General features: G+C 44.5%; 1 protein-coding gene across 28 annotated transcripts in view; it reads left to right on the forward strand.

Annotated features, from left to right (window-relative positions):
* Positions 1-23,387, forward strand: part of NEDD4L (NEDD4 like E3 ubiquitin protein ligase) — a 1,724,212-nt gene that overhangs the window by 1,552,995 nt on the left and 147,830 nt on the right. For all 28 annotated transcript variants that reach the window (XM_086960462.1, XM_086960464.1, XM_086960467.1 and 25 more), the window contains 2 exons: positions 16,410-16,483; positions 18,298-18,358. In XM_086960462.1, the coding sequence (XP_086816588.1) occupies positions 16,410-16,483; positions 18,298-18,358 (135 nt within the window). The remainder of the gene's footprint in view (positions 1-16,409; positions 16,484-18,297; positions 18,359-23,387) is intronic.

Genomic DNA, 23,387 nt, shown 5'->3' on the forward strand with positions numbered 1-23,387 from the left:
ACCAACATGACTAGACACAGGGCCTAGGGCACGTAGAATCTCTGGGACCCCAAGAAACCTCCCAGAGGAAGCCCACGGAGGATGGTTGCAGTGAAGAAACACAGAAGCGTGCTCCGTACAACTCTATGAGAAAATCACGGTTTGAAATTTAAAGTTAAGGGCACTTCTACGAGGACTTCGAGCAAACCCTTTGGAACATAGAAGGTTCTCAGGCCAACCCACCAGTGAGTACCCAGGTACCCGTGTTACCTATCCCAGAGGAGCCGGGTGCATTGGTGTCAAGTGGCGTCGGAAACCTTTGTTGTTTTCATTGGAGAGCGGCAAAGAAGTACTGCTGCCTGGTAGGCGAAGAGGGACCGGTGGAATCCAAGCCTGGTTTCAAAGTGAGAAGAACCTGAAAGCAGAGCGGGCAGAGTCTGAGTCACTTCTGGTGACCAAATGCTCGGTAGTCAAATGCCCACCGATGCCGGGTGCTTCAGGTGCAAAGAAGGGTTGTTTGACTCTGCTGCCACAGGGACCAGGAGATGTCTAGGATGACCAAAATCTGGAGATGAGCTGTCCCACGAAGGATGTAAAGAGCTGAGGGGTCGATATTCGGCTATAGCACCAACAATCCTTGACAACAGTAACCCATGCGGTCAGAGGATGCCGGTTACAAGTGGTAAATGGTACAAGCACCATCTTACACAGTCTGCAGTAGCAGGCCTGTCTTGTCAATTTGGATGGCCTCTCAGGGGTGGCATAATACATGCTGGAGCCCACGGGAGGCCTCTGGGATTCCTATGCCGTGGGTACATGGTGTACCATATATGAGGGACTGATAAGAGTACCCCAGAATCCAACCTGGATTGTACCTAAAGTTCATGCATTGCAATTTAAGGGAGAAAGCAGATAGACAGGGGTCCTGAGTAGCAGGATCCCAGTCAGACTAAGCCAAAAACAGTGTGACAAAAGCAAAAAGTGGGGGTAATCATAAGCAGATACTACTTTCCTACAATCAGTAGTGCTTATTTTAGGGATAAATCCATATTGCCATCTTGAGACTAATCTTTCAATTACTATCAACAGTCTGGAAGCTAAAAATTTAGAATAACATTTGGAGTCTCCATCAATTAAGGTTTTTGGGTGATAAGAGCACATTTCCTAGAGAGGTTTGTCCATTTTAGGGAAAATAATGATTTTTGCCAATGACCAAGAGGAAGGAGGGGGCGAGCCATTAAAAATTTGTTCAAACAGTGGTTTAAACATATCTTTGATTGATAAATATGTTATGAAATTCAACCGGAATAAGGTCAGAGCACACAGCCTTGCCATCCGGTAAACTAGTTATTGCGATCCTCCGGACTCAGACTTGATATCAAAATTGGATCTAAGAAGTTATTGATAGCTCTTTGTCTTTGTCTAGTAGCTGCTGTACCAGCGCCTTTCTTAGTGCAACTCACACTCTGCCCCTTTACCACTCTCTAGCGGAGTCCCTCAGGGGTCTTCGTTTAGTCCCACCCTGTTTAATGTTTACATGGCCCCCCTTGAGGATGTCGTTACCCCTTACGGGATAAAAATAGTGAGCTATGCGGACGACACGCAACTGGTCGTCTCATTATCCCACCTTGACAACCACCCAGATAACCTACGGAACTGCCTCCAGGACATTTACATCTGGATGAGCGAGTCCTCTCTTAAGCTCAATGGAGCGAAAACTGAAATCATGCTCATGGGCAAGAAATGGACATCCATTCCCCCGTCGGTCTGGCCAGACGTTTTCGGTGAGGTGCCAACTCCGAAAAAAGAAATTAAGACACTGGGAGTCTGGCTTGAACCTGAGCTGACCTTGAAGACCCAGGCAGCCAAAACAGCAGGAATCTGTTTTGGACTCATGCGATCCATCCGCAAGATCCTTCCACTCCTTCCTCCCCTATCCAGAAAACTACTGGTTCAAGGTCTCATTCTTGCCCGCCTGGACTACAGCAACGCCGTCTACGTCGGTGCCCCCGAATCCACCTTGGCGAAACTCCAACGCACTCAAAATGCGGCGGCGCGGCTCATTATGAATCTCCCCCCCAGAGCGTCGGCCAGACCTGCCCTCAAGGCCCTACACTGACTTCCTGTACGCCAGAGGGTAGAATTCAAGGCCATGTGCACTGCCCACAAACTCATCAACGGTGTAGGCCCAGCTGTCCAGAAAGACATGGTCACCCCCTACAAAGCTCCCAGACTCCTGCGCTCGGACAACAAACGCTTGGCCACTGTCCCTAGATTCAGGAAGGTACGCACCGGTGGGCGACGCTTTGCGGTCAAAGCGTCCTCAGGATGGAACTCACTTCCCCGCAGCCTGCGTCTGGAAGCCGGCCACCTCCTCTTTCGCAAAAGTTTGAAAACCCTCCTTTTCCCCCAGTAGTATCCCGCCCCCTCCCCTCAGGTCTTCACTGATTTCATAGCGCGGGGATGCCTCCGGGTCACCAGGCGCTCTATAAATCGCTAAATAAATAAAAGTGTACAGGGCTTGGTAAAACTAGAGGAAAACTGTTCAGATTTTGCCCGGCTCAGTGATTAACCAGACAGCTGGGGTCTTTGAGTGTATCCCGTTGCTCGTAGCGTGCTGTCTAGTTCTCAAGGCTAACTGGTGGCCGAATTGCTTGCTAAATTCATACACCTTTTCCTTAGCAGCAGCCCACTTGGAAGCGGCTTTCACTGCTAAGATTTCACTGATTGATGCTCTAGCTGCCACAACCTCCAAATGTGCAGGCTCAATTTCCTTCTTTTGCTCAACTGCCCCAATACGTTTTTCTTCTGTGCTTGCTAATTTCTTTTGGAGCTCTTGGATCAGGTGTTTTTCCCTTTTATTCATCCTTCGTGAGAACTGAAGCGTTTCACCCCCATACACGCCTTTAGGGTTTCCCCAACCACCCCTATTTGAACGGAGCCGTTATTTCTTTTCAGAAAATCCAGACTCCAGCTTTTCATATAATCGCAGTATTCCTTGTTGAATAATAAACTCCTCTCAAAGCTCCAGGCAGCGCATTCTCTGCTGAGGAGTATTCCCTTTAACCCCTAAAATTAAAGGATTGTGATGTGATCAGGGGATAAGCTTAATATTAACAGCCTGGATCAATGAGGCAGGCACCAAAAAGTATTCTAGGCGGTTATTTGATTGATAAGGGACGGAATAATAGGTATACTCTGAGTGGTGCGGTCTCAGATGAGACCATACATCAATTAGTCCATGAACATGAAATAGATTCCTCAGAGCCTGTTAAACTTTGGGTTATCGACCTGTGTAAAGCTGTTGGTTATCCACGGCCCAGTCGCAGGGTAGATTACAATTTAAATCCCCGCATATTATAATGGGAGAGGCCAATGAGCCAGCTCCCTGGTAAGCCAATTAATTACCCCAGGGTCGTGTGCATTGCCACCGTAAATCGAGCATAGGATAAAAGAGGGCTTAGATGAGGGCCTACACTCTGTAGACCCATGGGGGTCTACCTTAGTTTGAATAATCTGGAAAAGGCTACTGCGTCGGGCTAAAATAGTTACCCCTCTAACACCATAACTCTGTGAGGTCCCTCCTACAAGAGTATAACCCAGCGTGTTTACAAGACCAACCTGTGTCCCTTGAAGACAAGATCTGCCCCCATCTGTCGTAAACCCTTGGAAATAATCTGCCTCTTTCGTAAATCATTTAGCCCACAGACATCAAGAGTGATCATTCTAAAATTCGCTAAGTTCGACATATTAGTTTAACTCTGCTTCCATTGCACTGTGATAGATCGAAATACCAGAAGGCAAAAAGAAAAGAAGGAAAAGGAGAACAAGGAAAACAAAGCCACAGAAGCAAAAACCACAATCCAAACACTCACGATAGACCAATCCCAAGGCACTCCATAACAACAACAAAGTATCCTTTATGCACATTTACAAATATGTTTCAAGGTGTGGGACCCTTGAGCTGCTCCCCTGGGCCTCCCATCCCCATGAACCTCCCTACACCCTCCCTAAAACACCGAGCAATCAGGAATCGCCTGAATTATGACACCAAAATAGGACCCTGTCACCTGACCCCCACCGTGTTAGCCATTCAACACAGTTTAAACAAAAGGTGAAACGCTGACAGATTCAAATTAGTTTGTGTGACTCCAGCTTTTGCCACTATCCCGTACTCCCCTTCCCCTAAGAAATAATACGAAACCAAATCACTTTTTTCACAGACCAAAAGACCTCCCCTACTAAGAGAGCTAACCATGCCCAGATTTTGATTTAATTTCATCAAGATATTCCTGAGCCTTGATTTCAGATGTAAAGCTGCGAGAAGAGCCATTTAAATTGATTTTGAGCCGCATTCATTAACAAAAACTTGGGCTCCCAGCTGTTGAAAAAGTGCAAACAGCTGGCGGAGACGCCATCTGCGTTCAACTATAGCATGCTAAAATCTGGTTTAGCTAAGGACGACACCCCTTCAAACATTTTTTTTTTTAGTTAAGGCGAGCATGTTCATATATCAGTTGTCTTAGCAAAACATTGCCAAAGAACACCAACATGACTATAGGTTTCTCTCCTTCGGTAGGTTGCTGTTTCTTAATAGTAAAAAGGAACCAGTGAGCCCTTTATATCTCTGAGTACCAGTTCCAATTGAGATGGTCGGGGAATGCGCCTTTCGGCAGCTTTACGATAAACCGCCGCCGGTCGTCCCCTTCAACTCCTTTGGGGATCCCCAGAAGTCAGAGTTTGTTCCGGCATTGCCTGCTCTCCTGGTCCTTCAACTTCCACATGACATTAATCATGCAAGCGCCTTGGAAGATACTCTGCATTTTTAAAGAACTAACTTTGACTTCGAGGCTCTCAGTGCGATTTTCAATCATCGTAACGCCTTCAGCAATATCTGAGCACATCTTGTCAGTTTCCTTATCCCCCCTGTAGTTTTTGGTCTGCACCCTTTGCCTGTCTGTTGTCCGCCTTAGCTTCTTCTTGGAATTGTTTGATTGACAACAGGATGGCAGACAAAGAGGGTGGTTCTTCTATCTCTCTGCTTACCATGGTTCTGTCCGACCCAGAAGTCCTAAGAGGTTCCGCTTCTTTGAGGAAGGCAAGTTACGAGCCAGAATATTCCCACTTCAGTTGGCTATGACTTTCATGCCGTTTCCCCTTTAGCTTGTTTGATGTGTTTCTCCGGCGCTGCGAGGTGCCTACCTCGATTGTGGTGCGGTTGCAGTACATCATCGGAGTTACAGCCAACAGAGGAATCCTAACCATCGGTGATGGAGAAGAAGTGTTCCCCTGCCAGCTCTGGGGAGGAAATTGGCCGTAACTAATGCGCTCTGGCTACCATACCCTTTTCAATACCCGCTGCAGTAGGAATGCTTTCCCCTGGTCCTGGGTCCACCGAGGGCTTCCCAGCGTGGCCCACAAGGGGGGTTGCTACTCTTTTAACTAAAGCTTTCACGCCGATTGTTCCCTTGGAGTGACCCGAAACCAGAGGAGTACAGATTATGTTGGGCCGGGCCACCAGATTGTCTAGTTAAGAGCTTAGGGGTAATTCCTGGCCATCCTCAGGGTTGAAGTGGGAGGGGCGCAAGTCAGGTGGTTGCCCCAAATCCAAAAGCTCAGTAGTTTGTTCAGAGACCACCACATTATCCGGATCATCAGTTCTCCTCCCCTTAGGGTTCAGAGCACAGATGGGGGGGAAACAAGTTTGCGATAGAAGGTTGCGAGTCCTCCCCTTCTCTGAGCGCGGATCACCCAGTCACTCGTTGGGCTGCATTCTTACTACCTCCTCCAGTATCCCTCCGGTGCTGCTTTCGGAATCCAGTGCCGGTGCAGCCGACCAGTAGCTCCGGTGCTCGTGGGGAGAACTTGAGTCTTAGTTCCCCTTGCACCTCGGGCTGTCGTGTTGCTCCTCTGTGTTGTCCTTTTGAAACAGCCTGCCTGGGCTCAGCAGGAGCCACGGGATGAAGGAAAGAAATTAAGGTGGCAGTCAAAACACAAACTAGCGAGAATGGCCTGCCGCCCCGCGATTAGTAGTTATATCCTTGGGAAGACCGCCGGCGGCTGCACATCACAAAGACCAGCAGCTTTCTGATCAAAGGCCAGACTCCAGCGCACATAGTGGATTGCCAAGAAACTGAGTAGCACGGTGCGAGCGGCGCAGCGATCTATTCGGGTGCCATCTTGCTCGGCCGATAGGACTGTATTTTTCAAGTTGGTAGCATCCAGGTAATGCTTTTTCAGTAGTTGGGATAACCATTGCATGTTTCCATGAGGGAGAGGCCTGTGCAGAGGAAATTGAAAGCTTGAGTAGATCGACAAAAGTTGGGAAGATAATGGATACACCTTTGAGATGGAGAAAGGCTCAGAGGTCTCAGAAGATTTTATATTTCAAGTCTCTGCGGGATCAGAGATCATAATAGTCATGAATAAAGATACAAACAGATTTGATCAAGGATAATAATGGTAATGAATAATGATAAACTATCTGCCATCAAAAACACTGAAATGCTGATTCTGCCCTCTTTTGAAGTTTTTCATTAATCCTAGACTGGCATTTACAGCCGCTGTCTAATGGCCGTAACAAATTAAGAAGGCAAGTCTGTTAAATGTACAATGCTAATCAACATGCTGAGGCTCTGATTACAAGTGGGATTTTTTTTTTCGATCAGCATGAACGCATGTTATGTTATGTTATGTTATATTGAGTGGGTGTCTCATAGAGCGCACGGCTACTCGGGCAGAGTTCGGAATTATGAGTTTCAAGGTAAGTTCTGCATCTATGCAATTTTCCCCAGGTGAGTTTTTACAGGTCAAACTTAACGAAATTTACTGGAAGAAAATGCTTGGAAAATATTGATACATACAGAGCACAAAGTACCAAAATCTGCATGTCTGTCCTATTTTAAATTCCATTCCTCATTGTATTGGATTTTAAAAGGCACGATATTTATCAGTGGGTCACTCATAATGAGGGCCTCTCTGAGTTTCATAGAGGCAAGAGTAGTTTGTGCAAAAAAGGAATTGGACACTGCAGGAGTGTGTGGGAGCTCTAAATCGAGGTACAGGAATTTTTCAAAAAAGTTACATTGGGTAACTAAAGTCATGGCATCTGGATTATTCCAACTGCTATTTACTCGGGTCTCTGCGATTGTGCAAGTGTAACTCATTCTATATGTTATTCATAGTGCGAGTAATAAAAAATGAGAAAGTTACTGCATAAGGTTACACCCTACCATGAAGAAGTATGTGCCCCATGTTCACGTAAAAAACTTTTTTATTTGGATGATTTTTAGTTAAATACACAGACGTTTCCTGGGAATGTAAAAGTAGTGCTCAACTAAAGATGATTGGTTTTGCGGATTAGATGTAGAGTAGCTCCTATATAGAGCACCCTACAACCACCATCCTCACTCTGAATCTGCTCACCTCAAATGTCAGTTTTTTTATCATGGGATTAGCACAGTGCCATCCACGCCGAGCTGTAAAATGAGCCTATTCAGAGTGTTGGTGGTGTTGTAGGCTGCTCTATACAGGAGCTGCTCTCCACCTTAACTTAGGAACTACCCAGAGATCTCTGCTTTTTTGCTTAATTTATGCGACACTCTAAGCCTAAAAGGTATTGTTCTGACTTAAACCAGAGATCTCTGCTTTTTTGCATAATTTATGCGACACTCTAAGCCTAAAAGGTATTGTTCTGACTTAAACTGGGTGCTCCCTTGTGTCTGGACAAAGCTAAACCTCTCTGAAGGGCTATATTGATAGCAACTACGTGTCCGGGTTTGCTTTTATTCATTTCAGGTTGGCTTGGATGGTTTTTTACCAATCCCAAGCTGTAATACTGGAGTGGCAAAGGGCTTTTGACATAAGATAAGGAAGAGCAGACCATGCCGGCGCTCTGATTAACCCTGCAGAGGCTGCTACAAAGAGGAAGATAGGCTGTAAATACAGGCAAAGTTGGTATACTATAAGGCCAACAACCCACATGCCAAAACAAGAGGAGTGTCTCGTGAGTATGCACCTCCAGATGGAATGCAAGCATAACTAGCTTCCAACATAGAACTGAGACAGGCTTCTGAGTCGCTTGGTCCTAGTCTATGATATATGAAAATAGAGCGTAGTGCTCCTTCAGGATATGCTACTCATATCCGTATATGAGCAAGACCAGAGAAAGGCACATCCCTTTTACGAGGTCAATAAGGAATCTGACTACACAGGACTTCTTGCACAAACCCCTGAGAGATGGAAAAACCCTACACTCAAAGGGGAGAACCCGCTGAGGGGGAACCAAGTTCCAAAAAGGAGGGAGGGAAGGTGAAAGAAGGAATGATACTTGTGAAGTCCAAGCTAAATTCCTTTGCGTAGCAATGTAAGGAACTGGACTCTAAAGCCCTTTTTTGCATTGGAATTGCACTTTGTGAATGAAAGAGAGCGATAGCGAATTAAATCCCTAGCGTACCAGGAGACTTGCCGGTCCTCATCTCTGCCCCCACTGACCTGAGCAGACCCGAGAAGACTTCCACCCTGCTGGTGTATCCAGGCTGAGCCCTCCTGCCGCCGCACCGCAATCACACCAGCGGCCGCAGTAGAGAGGAACTCGCCTTCCCAGGGGGCCGTGTCAGCGCGCATTGGAGCGCGTCATCATCAAGCGCCAGGCGGCGCTACAAAACGGGGGCACGCCCGGCCATCCAGGCACCATGTGAATGAAAGAGAGGGATAGCGAATTAAATCCCTAGCGTACCAGGAGACTTGCCGGTCCTCAACTCTGCCCCCACTGACCTGAGCAGACCCGAGAAGACTTCCGCCCTGCTGGTGTATCCAGGCTGAGCCCTCCTGCCGCCGCACCGCAATCACACCAGCGGCCGCAGTAGAGAGGAACTCTCCTTCCCAGGGGGCCGTGTCAGCGCGCATTGGAGCGCGTCATCATCAAGCGCCAGGCGGCGCTACAAAACGGGGGCACGCCCGGCCATCCAGGCACCTTGTGAATGAAAGAGAGGGATAGCAAATTAAATCCCTAGCGTACCAGGAGACTTGCCGGTCCTCAACTCTGCCCCCACTGACCTGAGCAGACCCGAGAAGACTTCCGCCCTGCTGGTGTATCCAGGCTGAGCCCTCCTGCCGCCGTACCGCAATCACACCAGCGGCCGCAGTAGAGAGGAACTCGCCTTCCCAGGGGGCCGTGTCAGCGCGCATTGGAGCGCGTCATCATCAAGCGCCAGGCGGCGCTACAAAACGGGGGCACGCCCGGCCATCCAGGCACCTTGTGAATGAACGAGAGGGATAGCGAATTAAATCCCTAGCGTACCAGGAGACTTGCCGGTCCTCAACTCTGCCCCCACTGACCTGAGCAGACCGAGAAGACTTCCGCCCTGCTGGTGTATCCAGGCTGAGCCCTCCTGCCGCCGCACCGCAATCACACCAGCGGCCGCAGTAGAGAGGAACTCGCCTTCCCAGGGGGCCGTGTCAGCGCGCATTGGAGCGCGTCATCATCAAGCGCCAGGCGGCGCTACAAACGGGGGCACGCACTCAACGCGGGACGCGAGCGGGACGCCCGGACGAAGCCCGGACAAAGGGCGGGCCGTCTGTGGCCGTCCGAGTACGTAGAGGTCGGGTTGGGTCCACTGCCCTAACATCTCAGCCAGCTAAACAAGTAGGACATTGCTTACTACTTATTCTGTGCTACTGTGTATCTTGGGAGTAGTAGTAGACATTTACTGTGGATCATTGAGATCTATAAGTAACTTTACCTAACTGCTGAAATTTACCAAATTGCAACATGACCACAAGAGGCAGCAGAAGTAAGACCGCCGCGGGAGCAGCGGCAGTCCTAGGGCCAATAGACAGCTTTGTTACTAGAACACATGACGCCATTGACCTTAGCATTTCATTGTTACAGCGAAGAGTATCGGATGATTTGAGCATTGCTAAACGCTCCTCTTTAGGAAGCATCAAATTTGCTGCCACTCCCGGCAAATCTAATACAACTAACTCAGCTACCACTCAGGAAACCGAAAATGACCCCCAGACACTAATAAACGAGGTTGATCTTTCAGTGTCAGATACCTCTACCAACTGTGACTTAAGCACTGACCTAGAGAGATCCCCAGCCCTCAACGTGGCTTTAACACCCGAAATTGTGGATGATACACAAGAGAACAAATCAACCCACATACAAGGGGGAGCAATTCCGAAACTAACTAAACAATTGACTTTAGCTGTCCCTCGGGCCTCAAAGAAGCACCAACGTGTGAGACAGCAGAAAAGTAAGGAGACATCCAATGAAATACACCAACCCCCAGGGATCTCAGATATAAACGCAGGGGAGGAACATAGGGACAAGTATGAAACTACCATAGGCAGCGATCAGTTGATCGAGCGAATCGGGGACCTTCTAAGTATATACCTGTCACCAGTCGAAACTAGGCTTGCCCGACTGGAAAAACAAATTGGAGAATTAATATCCCTAAACACAAAACCTGCACCTACTGTTCCTCCAAATATTACTGCTCCTCGAAACCTTAAACCAAATAGTAGCAAAGTAACTATCCCTCAATCAAAACCTATCCCTACCCCAGCAACTATCCCGAAACAGAACCCTCCCAGCAATAATTTAACTGCTGCAAATAAACCCCCATCATCTAACAGTTCTTCTTCCACTCCTAACACGAACATTCAATCAGTCACTAATCAGTCAGGGAACTCTCACGTACCACCCCAACAAGGATCACAGGCATCCACGCAATCTAATCACATGGCTGCAAAGATCCAGCAGCCGAAGATACCGTATGAACAACCATACTGGTCACGACAGATCCCTAAACGCATTACCCTCCCCCCTGAATGCGGAGCCTATGTAATTGTATTGGTAAACGTACCGACACTCAAACAAGAACAGAGTGAAACTACATCGTCCCTGAAAAACAAAATACTGCATTGGTTAAGTTTGAACTGTAACTTTCCTATAGAATGTGCCGGGGAAATTTCCCATACCCAAGAGTAGGCTGGATAGGCCCCTTACGGAAAAAGTTCGAGGGGGATTGTGTAGCGATTACTTTTAGAAACCCTCAGTGGGCCGAAAAGACACTAGCCAAGGCCCCTCCACCTTCTACATGGGAATTCAACACAACCCTTCTCCCATTAGGCTTTTTCTATAGGCACTTATTAAATACAAATAACAACATTCCGCCTATCCCTATGAATTCGTTCCCAGAAAGGTCCTTTCCCTCCTATTCTTATCTTCCGACATCCTTCCAGAATTCCAAGTTTCTTTATCCAACAGGCTCGGTACAGTGGCACCAGAGTCAAACGCTCATACCTCCTGCTATTCATCCTTATCTCTCTGAAACCTCTTACCAAGAGAATGGAGATAATCGATGGAGGCAAGCGGCCCTGCCATTAGCTACTCCTTATAATATTCCGACTTATAATAGATTCAATGCCCTTTCTGGCTTAGATTTTAATGATTGACATTTCAGCTTCCATTCTAATAGGGAACCTTCACAACCCTCCAATACAGAGACGACTTTACTATCTACTACATGCACTATCTCTGAAAAAAAAGGCAACCCAGCTTATTCCAACCCTTGATACAGTTAATTGTTCAATAACAAAACATCGCAAGACAGATGCTTCGGTGACTGTAACATCGGCTCCCATTACCCTGGAAGCTGTAAATCTGATATCTGATATAAGTAACCCCGCTGACCCCATCCCAACCACCTTGCAGATTTATTTCACATTCTGGAATATCGCATGTCTTTCCGCAAAAAAGACAAACCTTGGTTTCCTGAGTCAGATCAATTTGAGCGGTTGTATCTGCCTCCAGGAGACTTAGGCTATAAGGCCAATAGATATGGTGGGCTTTAAAACTTTCTGGTCACCTGCAAAGAAATCAATAGAAACAGCGGAGGCTTAGTCACCTACATTACAAACACTCTTCCTGTGGATGAGGTACTCCCCCTAAGATTAGATATGAACTTCCAGATCACAGTACTAAAGGTTACTAAACAAAGACTTTACCTATTTGTAAACTTTTATAATAATCTCTCTCAGGCTGATATGATTACCCTTCTCCCAGAGATCTCGGCAACATTACAAGAACAACGTACAAAATACATTAAACAGTCATGTACGATAATCTGGGGAGGAGACTTTAATCTTCACCTATGTAGTAACAGCAACAACAATAAGTGTGGCATCAGTAATGAGGCTGATATAAATCTTACGCACTTCACACACTCAAATGTGGGAGAAACAATGACTGAAGTCATGGCTGAATTAGAGCTAAGTTTTGCTAATGAAATGAAGACTCCATCTGTTCCTTTTCAGCCCACATTCAATGGAAGAGGTCTAATAAGCCTAATTGACTTTATATTAATCTCAACACCCACAGGATTTACCATAGAAGAATTTGAGGTCCTCAAAAATCCTTTAAGCGACCACTTTCCAATTACCATGGTCCTTGCTGAAAAAAACCCAAATAAACCATATGATATCATGACCGCCCTAAACCAACGTGAGCTAGTACTAGGCTCCTTGAACGGCTATACACTGAAGTGGGGCAGTATCGATAAGGAAATAACAACCAGAAAAATAGTCACATACAATCAAGCCGACATTACAAACTGTCTGGACCCTACTACACAACCAAGGGAAGTCATAAAGAGCTTCCTGGCAATTACAAAAAGTATACAAAAAGAACTAACCAGGACGCATAAACAAAAGCCTCACACAAAGAAAGGTTGGTTTAATTCAGCATGTACAAAAGCATCCACGCGTCTAAAGGAAGCCTTAAACAGTGACCATAGGGACAGAGCTGAAATCAGCAGACTCAGAAAGAAGTACACGGTTGCCCTAAACAACAGAAAAAAAGAAATGAAAGCTGAACTATGGTTACGTCTTACCCAAAGCTCGGAACTAAAAGACAGCACCATGTTCTGGCAGGTAGTTCGCTCCCCATTTTTAACAGATAAAGACGATTCTCCTTCTATTGATGTCGCCATAAGTGAACAAGAATGGGTGAGACACTTCACAAAAGTCTTTTCCAAAGACCCGACAGAAGACACAGACCAACCTGAACCTTTGTCACACATCATCTATCCAAAAAACCTTCAGCTTTCTCATGAAGAGGTTCAAAAAGCCTTAAAATTCTCAAAAATAGCCAAAGCCCCCGGCCCGGACGGCGTCCCCGTTGATATTTTTAAATACCTCCCGGATCTATGGACTCCCTTATTAACCAACGTCCTGAACGCCACTACTGAAGTGGGCCTTCTAGACTCTTGGAGAACATCGACGTTGGTACCGATATTCAAAAAAGGAGATCGAAACAGTCCATCATGCTATAGACCGATCTCCCTTCTGGACTCTCTAGGAAAGATGGCAGGACGAATACTCCTCGAGCGACTCCAGGAGTGGGCCACCGACCATAGCATCATTTCAGACTTACAATATGGTTTCCGGGAGGGGCTAGGAACAGTCGACCAGGCCCTAAATCTGTCCCTATTGGCGGGCAAATACGTGGAAGCTAAAAGCTCTTCTCTTCATATGGTATACGTTGATCTCTCCGCAGCGTTTGATTGCGTGGCACACTCAACGTTGTGGAGCATTATTTTGAAGATGGGAGTTCCCACCCCAATTGCGCACTTCCTTCGAGAACTGTACACAGGCACTATAGGCAGGGTAAGATTCGGGGTGAGAGGTGAGCTCACGGATACTTTCAGGGTGGAAAAGGGGGTCAGGCAGGGGTGTGTACTGGCCCCCTTTCTATTCACCCTTTATACTAATGGTTAGGAGGCTGCCATGCTTCAAGGCAGTAAAGATCTTCCTTTAATAGCTCGTCGGCAGATACCAGCGCTTCTATATGCCGACGACGCTGTTATTTTAGCAAGAACACCAATTGAATTACAGCTGGCCCTGAATAGATACTGCGCCTTCATGGCAAGTCTGAATCTGAAACTAAATGCAAAAAAAACCTACACAATGCACGCGGGGGATAAAAGAAACGCAAAAAACAGGAAACTGCTTGTACATGGCGAACAACTGGATAGGACTACAACCTATCCCTATTTAGGGATTGTTATTGATGAAAAATTTAAATGGAACCCAGCTATCACCGCAAGAAAACTTTCATTTCTCCGAGAGACATCTTCGCTAAAAATCTTCTCACAAAGACTGGGGCAGCGACCACTCAAAGAACTGCTGCAAATATATAACTCAAAATGTGTAAGTACGGCAACATATGGGGCGGGGATATGGGGCTTTGCAAATGTGGACTCAATACAAAAAATCGAGAACTCCTTTTTGAGATACTTGTTGGCGGTACCAAAAAGTTGCTCCACTTATGCCTGCCACACAGAGCTGGGCATTGACTACATTACAGACACTATAAAATTGCAGCCAATAATGTTGTGGCGCAGAATATGGGTCACTGAGCAGTGCCAACTGACTAGGACGGTCATTCAAGACATCTTAACACTGGATCACTGTAAGAAAATCAAATGGTTGTCCTATGTTAAAGCGTTATTAACAGATTTAGGTTACAGGAAGTATTTTGACCATCCGTTACTGATAAAAGAAATCCCAAAAAAGAACCTAAAAAGGGAGTGTCTTGTTCACCTGCGTCAGTTACGATTACTATCCGAGATCCATAAACCATCTGTTCAACACTCTCTACTAGCGCAGACTGTGTTTACCGTTGAACCCTACCTGACTTTTAAATTAACACAGTACGAAAAAATGCTGCTCACCCGCTTCAGATTTGATCTGTTCCATTTACTGATTGCATTTCCAAAGCAAAATGTCTGGACATCCACATTTTCTATGTGCCCTTGTGATCTAGTGTCCCCACAAACAACGATACATACAATGTTATTCTGCAAGTTTTTTACTGAACCCCATAAACGTTGGATACTGCCCATCTTGAAATTCTGGGGCCTTCGACAGTGCCGTCCTGCATATCTGACACTTCAGTATCTTGAAAACGAAAATTATGCCAAAGCGATCGTACTTTTTCTCAAATTCTGTATACGTCATCGTACGAATCTTTGAGTACGAATTATACCGCAGCTTTGCACAAACGAAAGAATGCTAGACAACAGGAAAACTGTATATTATTATAAGGTCGAAAAATTTATACAAATTGAGATGCTGTTGCTCTTTTTAAATGCCTTTTAACCAATGTATTTTTAATGGTTTTTAACTTTTGTAAATCATGTAATTTGCTCACTGTGAACTTTTATGGTGTTTTTTTCAAAACTACCGAATAAAGTTGTTATTGAATTGAATTGCATTGGAAGCTTCCTTGCTGTCTTTCCCGGTGTGCACTCAGGCACTCGGCTGGAATATATGCTGTGACAGACCATTGACGGGTAAAGTGTAGTGGATGCCTTCCCGCCGTCTACCTGCTCCACCCTGCATGTTTGTGATGTTATCACCATGGTCTGGTGCACCGGGTGATACTTTCATATGCAGCTATACACTGAGTCTAGCTTATCATTTTGTTCCTGCAAAATATCCTATGGAAGAGGACCACTAAGTAGACATTGTCTCTCTGAGACTGATGTAGGGCCTTTGGGGCCATTAACTGCATGCATAGCCTAGCCTCTCCCGCCCTGTGGTCCATTTACAGTCTCACTAAAATGGTATTTGAATTTAATGTAGCTGGATAGATAGAGGGATTATATTCTGTTGATTGTGACACTACCCCATACATGTGGTTCCACAGTATTCCCAGTCTAGGAGCTCTGCAAGCGAGGTAGGAATAGATTGCTACTAAACTGCTGAGGTACAATGGGTAACCAGTTTGTTTGTGCCGATAAACTTTGATAGTAATAGTCTTTTGAACTTTAACGGAGTAATGTCAGTGATGTAAATCGTACAACTAAAATCCACAAGTAAAGACAACGAAAGTTAGGCTCCAGCCTTAGACGGATCCCGTTATTATTTATGTACTGAATGAAATTAGGGATTATGAGGTACAAAATTCTTGCAATCTGGCCCCTTGTCGTGTTTTCCTTTAAGAGTGAAGTTGTTGTAGGGAAACCAGTAAGGTCTCCCCTGTGCTGGCAATCCCTGCAGCAGAATAGCCTCCTCCACTGTCTTTAAGGTTCATGAGTCGTAAGTGCTGCATTCATGTGGCGTCTCAGCTAATTTTTTCAAGGTCATCTGTTTTGATGATTTAGATGTGTTTTATTCCTTCACACATCCCATGGACATGGTTGGTAAAACGGGGTAGTGTTGTGTACCAACTGAGATGAAATGGTAAGTATGCATATTTTCTGTATGGTTTTAACTACATCTGCAACTATGTCTGAGGAAAATAAAGACATATTTGACTAAATCTGTGTTCTGTTCTATTCTGAATGTTCGTGGCTTTCAACGTACATCTTTCATCACTTACTATGTTACTATATCTCTCTTAACCTTTCCTAATATAGACTTACCAAGTTGATTTGAAGCCAAATGGGTCCGATTTAGTGGTCACAAACGAAAACAAGAGGGAATATATTGAGTGAGTATATTTTTGGACACTATTCCTTTTCCTCCATTTCATAATTAAAAGTTTGTGTACTTAAGTGTAATTGCAATATGGTCTACTGAAAGTATAAATGTAATTGGTATATTAGGTTAATCGGTTAAACCACTCCTTGTAAATGTACTCTATAAAGTTAGTCATTTAGATTACAGGAGCTGAGCACATATAATTTGGCTTCCAGACCAGCAATACAATGTTAACCCTAAATTGGTTGGTATTGGCAGCAAAAGTATAATTTCATGTTATTGAATCTTAGTGATAAATGTATTGTTATAATTCATGACTTTTCAAGCTCAACCTCCTTCAGGCCATAACCTACCTTAAACCTCTATTGTGAGTCACTGCCTTTAACTCCTCTATAGGTACTCATCACACATAGTTCTCATAGGACCCACTTAACTATGTTTTTTCATAGAGAGCACTGTGTTGATTAGGACCAGTCCATTTCTTAATATTGTGCAGTTGAGTATTGTAAAGCAAGCTATCACTCGCGAGGCACTGATCAGTGCGTGTCTCTAGTTCTGCCCATAGTAGGTTAGTTGATTGAAAAGCTATGTGTCTCTTTTAGGTATTTTGTTTAGATAAAATGCCTGTTTGTTAGATTATTATGGAGACGTTTCAAAATTACCTGTATGAAGCAGTAGTATGTAAAGGCAACTTACAACAGATGCCTCGTGGTGATAAATCAAGATAATCAATCTCATATTTTAAAGTGCATTGGAAGTCATATAGAAATAAACTACTCATACAGTAAAACTGGCATCAAGTTATGTGGCATACATACTCTTGTCTTGTACCATTTTATAGCAGCTAGGTTAGGCATACTTAAATATTCAGTGCCAACAAGTTCCACATGTTTGCCATGATAACCTTAAAGGTTCAACTTCTAAATCTGGCTTGTTGCCTTTCATGGATGAGGAACAATAAGTCACATTTGAATACAAACGCCTTTTATGAATGTAGGAAAGGCAACCTTAGAACCTGGTGGAAAACTCTGAATGTCTTTAACTTTAGGCTTAGAAGTCTTATGTTTAATTCTGCGTAGCCAAGATGATCCTGTGTTTGACTGACTACAGTTTGTAAGAAACATTTTAGACATCTCTCCTCATCATTGTATGATGCAGTAGGAGATTTGCAAGAGTATACATTTTGAAGGGACTTGCAGAGAAGGACTGATGCTGACAAGCCATGATCCCTAATGTGTGCATTAAGGTGCACCTTGAAAGCCCTACTGTGTTTACTTCAACTTTTCAACAGGCATGAAAGTAAATTTTGGTTATGGGTAATTGTTTTCCTCTCAAAGTACAAAAACTCATTGTTTCGTAGCATTGCTATTACATGCAAAGTATTAGAGGACATTTAGATTTATTTTACATTCCACAAAATTATGAACCTCACCAAGTGTCTCTTCACACTCGTACCATATTAGTAATTGCAGTGTTGAGAAATAAGTCAGACTAATAACACATTGTAGTGTGTCAATTACTTTGTCAACTCAGATTCTAGAGAATGCGCTGTGTTGATAATCATTATTCTATAGCTGAAATGATCTTTGAGAAGGACTTTGATCTCTATCACAAGAAAATAAAACACCATAATCAGGTGAATTGTGAATCTATTTGTAGATTTTCTGTTACTTTTATGTTCCCTAAAGCATGCAGCAACATTGTATTTCAGTTAATATACATTAATAAATTTTTTGACACACCTAGCCATCTTAAACTGGACAACTAGCAACCAATCTGTCGGATACCGATTGTTTTCTAATGCACCTTTTTCTATTTCCAAAGCTTAGTCATCCAGTGGAGATTTGTCAACCGGGTTCAGAAACAGATGAATGCTTTCCTTGAGGTAGGACCTTAAAAGCATGGTGTCCTCTCATATCGCGAATCCTATAGTATAGTTTGAGCAACGCTTTCCTTTGAGTTGACCCAGCACTTTGATTAGCCGTTCTTTCTGTTTTGTTAAAGATTTTTTTTTGTATCAGTGTACTCTTATAGCTACTATTGCTAACCACTTTTGCTTGTGTGTGGAAAAAGGTACTGCTATTTCACACTCTTATCAAAAGTCTTTAATACTACTGAAAGGATAATAACTTTCGTAAGCTTACATAATTGCATTTGCTGTCAGCACAACATTGGTCTCCTCTCTCAACTAAACCTGAACTCTTAAATATTAGTCACCATGGATCTGGATTAGCCTTATAATTGTATAATACTTTTAAAAATATGTAGGTTTGCATATACTGTACTGATTGGCTGTTACATTAGGCACACTGCATTTTAGGTTGTAGTCTATCTTGCAAAGACATATTGGGAACATGCTGAAAGCGTTCATATGAATGTATTCCGCCATTGCTTACCATTGGCGTTGTGTTTTGTAACTCACATTTGCTTACTTCCTATTAGCTGACTTTATTTGTTTCTGACTGTCCAGCGTGCCATTGTCCCTCCTGTGGAGCATGACCTGTTTACCACCTATCGGACTGGCTCCTTGTATTCTTCCATGAGTGCTCGCTTTCTGAGAACTTTTTTTCTTTTTCATGAAGCACTCCACAAGAGTACATGTGTTTTCAGTTGTCTTTACTCTAGGGTAGTTTAGGGAACAGTAAATGTGCTGTATTTCTTTGCAAAGGTTTCCAGTCTTTCTGCTTGACTGATTCTACTTCTCTCTGCCACTACCAGTTCATCAATCTCTAATGCCTGCGAGCAACAATTTTGTGTCTGAGCTTTTTATTTTGGTCAGTTTTATTTACTAATAGCCTAACTTAAACAATCATTTGCGTCAATGTTACGCCCATATCATAGGTGCTGGAAGTAGGGGAGTGGGGTTTGTTGAAGCACCCCAGAAATAACCATGCTGGGGTTTAGAAGTGAATGAGCAATAAACAGGCCTTTAAATACGCTTTTTATCTTTTCACATTTGCTATCCATTCAAATACAGAGGTGAAATGTCAGGCGCTTTCTTGCAAGGGAGGTTGCCATTTACTTTTCTTTCTCTGACTGCAAAGTGAAAGGTTTTATGTGAAAATCTTTTTGGGTACTTGGAGGGTGACCGGAAAGGCAGTAGAATGTTATTTTTTTATAGCCCACAACAAAATTTAATGCCAGGAAATATTTCAAGGTGTATCAAAATAAGGAAAGCACAAATGTAGCACTTTTTTGTGTGGTAATTCTGAGGTGTAGCGGAAACCAATATTTTAATACGATCAATACAAATAAATACACCATGTGATTCCGTTTTCCACATATTCTTGTTTGTGCACTGTATAGTTTTGTCAGTAACACTGTATGTCTGTGCGAATGTAATGGTAATTTCAGTTAGAAATGTTTTTTCTGTAATGGCAGTGTGCTACCACACCATGCATACTCCACTCTACATCACTCTACATCACTCTTCCTCACTCCACTCTGACACTCCACCCTACGCCACTGTACCCCGTCTGACACTCTACACCACACCACTCTGTCACTCCATTCTATGGCCCTTAACTCCATTCCACAGCACTCTCCTCTATGCCACTCTGCTCTGTAACAGTGTACTCCGCTTTACAACACTTTACACCATGCAACTTCACTGTATACCATGTCACACTACAACACTCCACGCTTCGACATTTCACTCTACTCCATGCCACTCTACTCCACACCACTCTCCTAAACCACTAACTTTTAGTCCTGCTGAACAGCAGCCACGCTGGTGTACAACATTGCTAAAACACATTGGCAAAGCCAATAGCTCTCCCATAGGTGAGACCCATTGGCTTTGCCAATGCTTCTTGTTCCATGTTTTGGATATGTCTTTGTGTCTAACTTCATATCTCAAAATTTTGCTCTCACTCTTACACTTTCTCTTTCCCACCCTCTATCTCTCACTGTGTATCTCTGTCTCTGCTTTGATGTCTCCTTGCTTCTCTAGCCATTGTGTTCTGTCTGGTTAGCTCATTAGCTTCCTTTGTATTTCTCCCTTTCTGTCGGTTTTCCGCACTTCTTCTTTTGTTAAATCTGCCTTAGTCCACCATTTGAGACTGGACAGCTAACTGGCAAGATTTAAAAATACAGAAGGGTCACAAGAAAAGAACATGTCTCCACCTAGACTCTTTAAGGAGCTACCCTGGCAGTTATATTCTTTCTCACCTTAACTTCAGAAGGAACTCCAATCCCACCTCTTCATCCGGTTTTTGCTCAAGCCAAACTTGTGTTCCACAAAGTCTGCCTCTCTTGTGCCCATGTTACCCTAATTCTGCCTTAAATAAGCAGGGATGTGCAATTCCAATAGCCAGACGCCCAGGGCATATTGTTTGGGGTCAAGGGCAAGAAGTTTTCATGTGTATTTTGTCCTGGGCACAAGTAGGCCCATCCCCCGTGCAGCACAAACCCTTTGGTTGCCAGTTCGCAATACCACATTATGGTTCAGGGAAGGACACTGTCTGCAGTTACGGTAATTTTGTGTCCATATGTTAGTGCTTTTTAAACTTGTATCTATGGTTCATTATTTGAAAGCCTTATTTTAAGGGTGAGCGCTCTAAGCAAATGTTGTGAGCTCTTACTGCGCTACTGTCAGTGGTTGCAGTATAAAGAAGTGTATAGCCATATGAGGCTATGTATAATGCTCCCAAAATGCTCTCTGATTTGATGCAGATATTTACAGCAGCTTGAAAGCAAGATTGATGATTCTTTGCTTTCAAAATAAAATGTTCATAAAAAATGAAAGCAATAAAAAAAATATATTTCGCTGAACTACTGTAACATTTTAGGAACCATTTCTTTACAGCATCATTTAGTGACGTGTTGATGCATGCTAGTATTTTCCCAAAATATTCATAATGGAAAATCAGTGTAACCAGTTTCAATAAGATTATGGGAAACAAAAATAAATAAGTGAAGCCAGTGGGTCTGAAATTGGTGGTCAGCTTTTTAGTTTTGTCAATGTGTGAATTGTTTTTTAAAGGTTTTTGTAAACCCTTATTGGTGTAGGAGCTTCCAGGCACTCACCCTTATAAAAAAAACATTGGCATAAGCAAAAATTGTTTTGGTCTCAAAAAGCACACACACTGCCACAGTAGTTACTGGCACTGAACAAAACTATTTTGAGTTCCGATATGCTCCTTTTCAAAGAGCAGAATGCGGCCACTGACAGTGAATTGAAGCCAGCCGATACAGATAGAGAAAGCTTTTTAATAAATGCGAAAGGTCTTGGTCAATGGTAGACCAAATTAGGGGCCTAACTATTAAAGAAAGTCTCAAAGGTGCACCCATGGTGTATGTCCTTGCATTAAGTGTAGATATACGGCTTTCACGAATCCCCTAGAATTTACAGAAGTGGGACAAGAAATAGTACTCCTAGAAAATATTTGTGAACTGCATTTTAACATGAGCAAATGTGCATGTGTAGATTTGCTCATGGGAAAATCTGAGTATTTGCAAGTTCACTTTCCTTCCAACCACTTTTTTCTCAACTCTGAAAGAAGGTTTACGTCTGCCATTGTCAGGAGTAAATTTCCAACATTTCTCAGTATGGGAAAAGATTAGGGAAGAGTTGTTGAAAACCCTTAAAACATGCAATTTAGTTGGTTTGCACAGACTCTAAAGAGCATTATAACCCTGTAACTATTGCTTACCACTACCTTCAGCACCAGTATGTAGATCTGCAGAAACGTGGCAACATAAGGGGATTGCAGGTATTCAAACACTACTATGGTCTACATGAGCCCCCTCGCGGCCATCGTACGCAAACACAACCTCAGCATAATCTCCTACGCCGACGACACCCAGCTGATCCTCTCCCTGACCAACGACCCCGCCGCCGCCAGAGCCAACCTGCACGTAGGGATGAAAGAGGTAGCCGAGTGGATGACGACCAGCCGCCTGAAACTGAACTCGGACAAGACGGAGGTCCTCATCCTGGGCTCCTCTCCCTCCGCCTGGGACGACTCCTGGTGGCCTCCCGCCCTGGGCACCGCACCCAAACCGACAGACCATGCACGCAACCTGGGCTTCATCCTGGACTCCTCCCTCTCCATGACCAGGCAAGTCAACAACGTCTCCTCGGCATGCTTCAACATCCTACGCATGCTACGGAAGATCTTCTGGTGGATCCCCACCGAGACCAGGAAGACCGTCACCCAGGCCCTCGTCACCAGCCGACTGGACTACGGCAACGCCCTCTACGCCGGGACCACCGCCAAGCTCCAGAAGAGACTCCAGCGGATCCAGAACGCCTCAGCCAGACTCATCCTCGACATCCCACGAACCAGCCACATCTCCGGACATCTGCGAGACCTTCACTGGCTCCCCGTCAACAAAAGAATCACCTTCCGCCTCCTCACCCACGCACACAAAGCCCTACACGACCAAGGCCCGAGCTACCTCAACAGCCGAGTCAACTTCTACGCTCCCAAACGCCACCTCCGATCAGCCAACCACGCCCTCGCCGCCGTCCCCCGCATCCGAAGAGCGACTACAGGAGGAAGGTCCTTCTCCCACCTGGCCGCCAAGACCTGGAACTCCCTCCCGACCGACCTGCGCCTGACCCAAGACCACCTCTCCTTCAGGAAGAAGCTGAAGACCTGGCTGTTCGAGCAGTAACGGCTCCCCCCCCCCCCCCAGCGCCTTGAGACCCCACGGGTATGTAGCGCGCTTTATAAGTGTCACTGATTGATTGATTGATTGGTATGAACTTTGGCATAATCAGAGAGGCTATATCAGACCTCTTATATAATGAGATTGCTGCCATTATTTGTCGCCACACTACATGACGAGTGGATTTTGTTAAAGGACTAGTAGATTCATGAAGCAACCTGTCCCATGAACAAGATATTTTATTAAATTCCACATTCCTGAATAAGGATCTTTGCTACCTCTGTTCAACCAATTTCTTC

Source organism: Lissotriton vulgaris, chromosome 3_1 (genome assembly GCF_964263255.1).
Source record: "Lissotriton vulgaris chromosome 3_1, aLisVul1.2, whole genome shotgun sequence".
Classification (NCBI taxonomy): Eukaryota; Metazoa; Chordata; class Amphibia; order Caudata; family Salamandridae; genus Lissotriton; species Lissotriton vulgaris.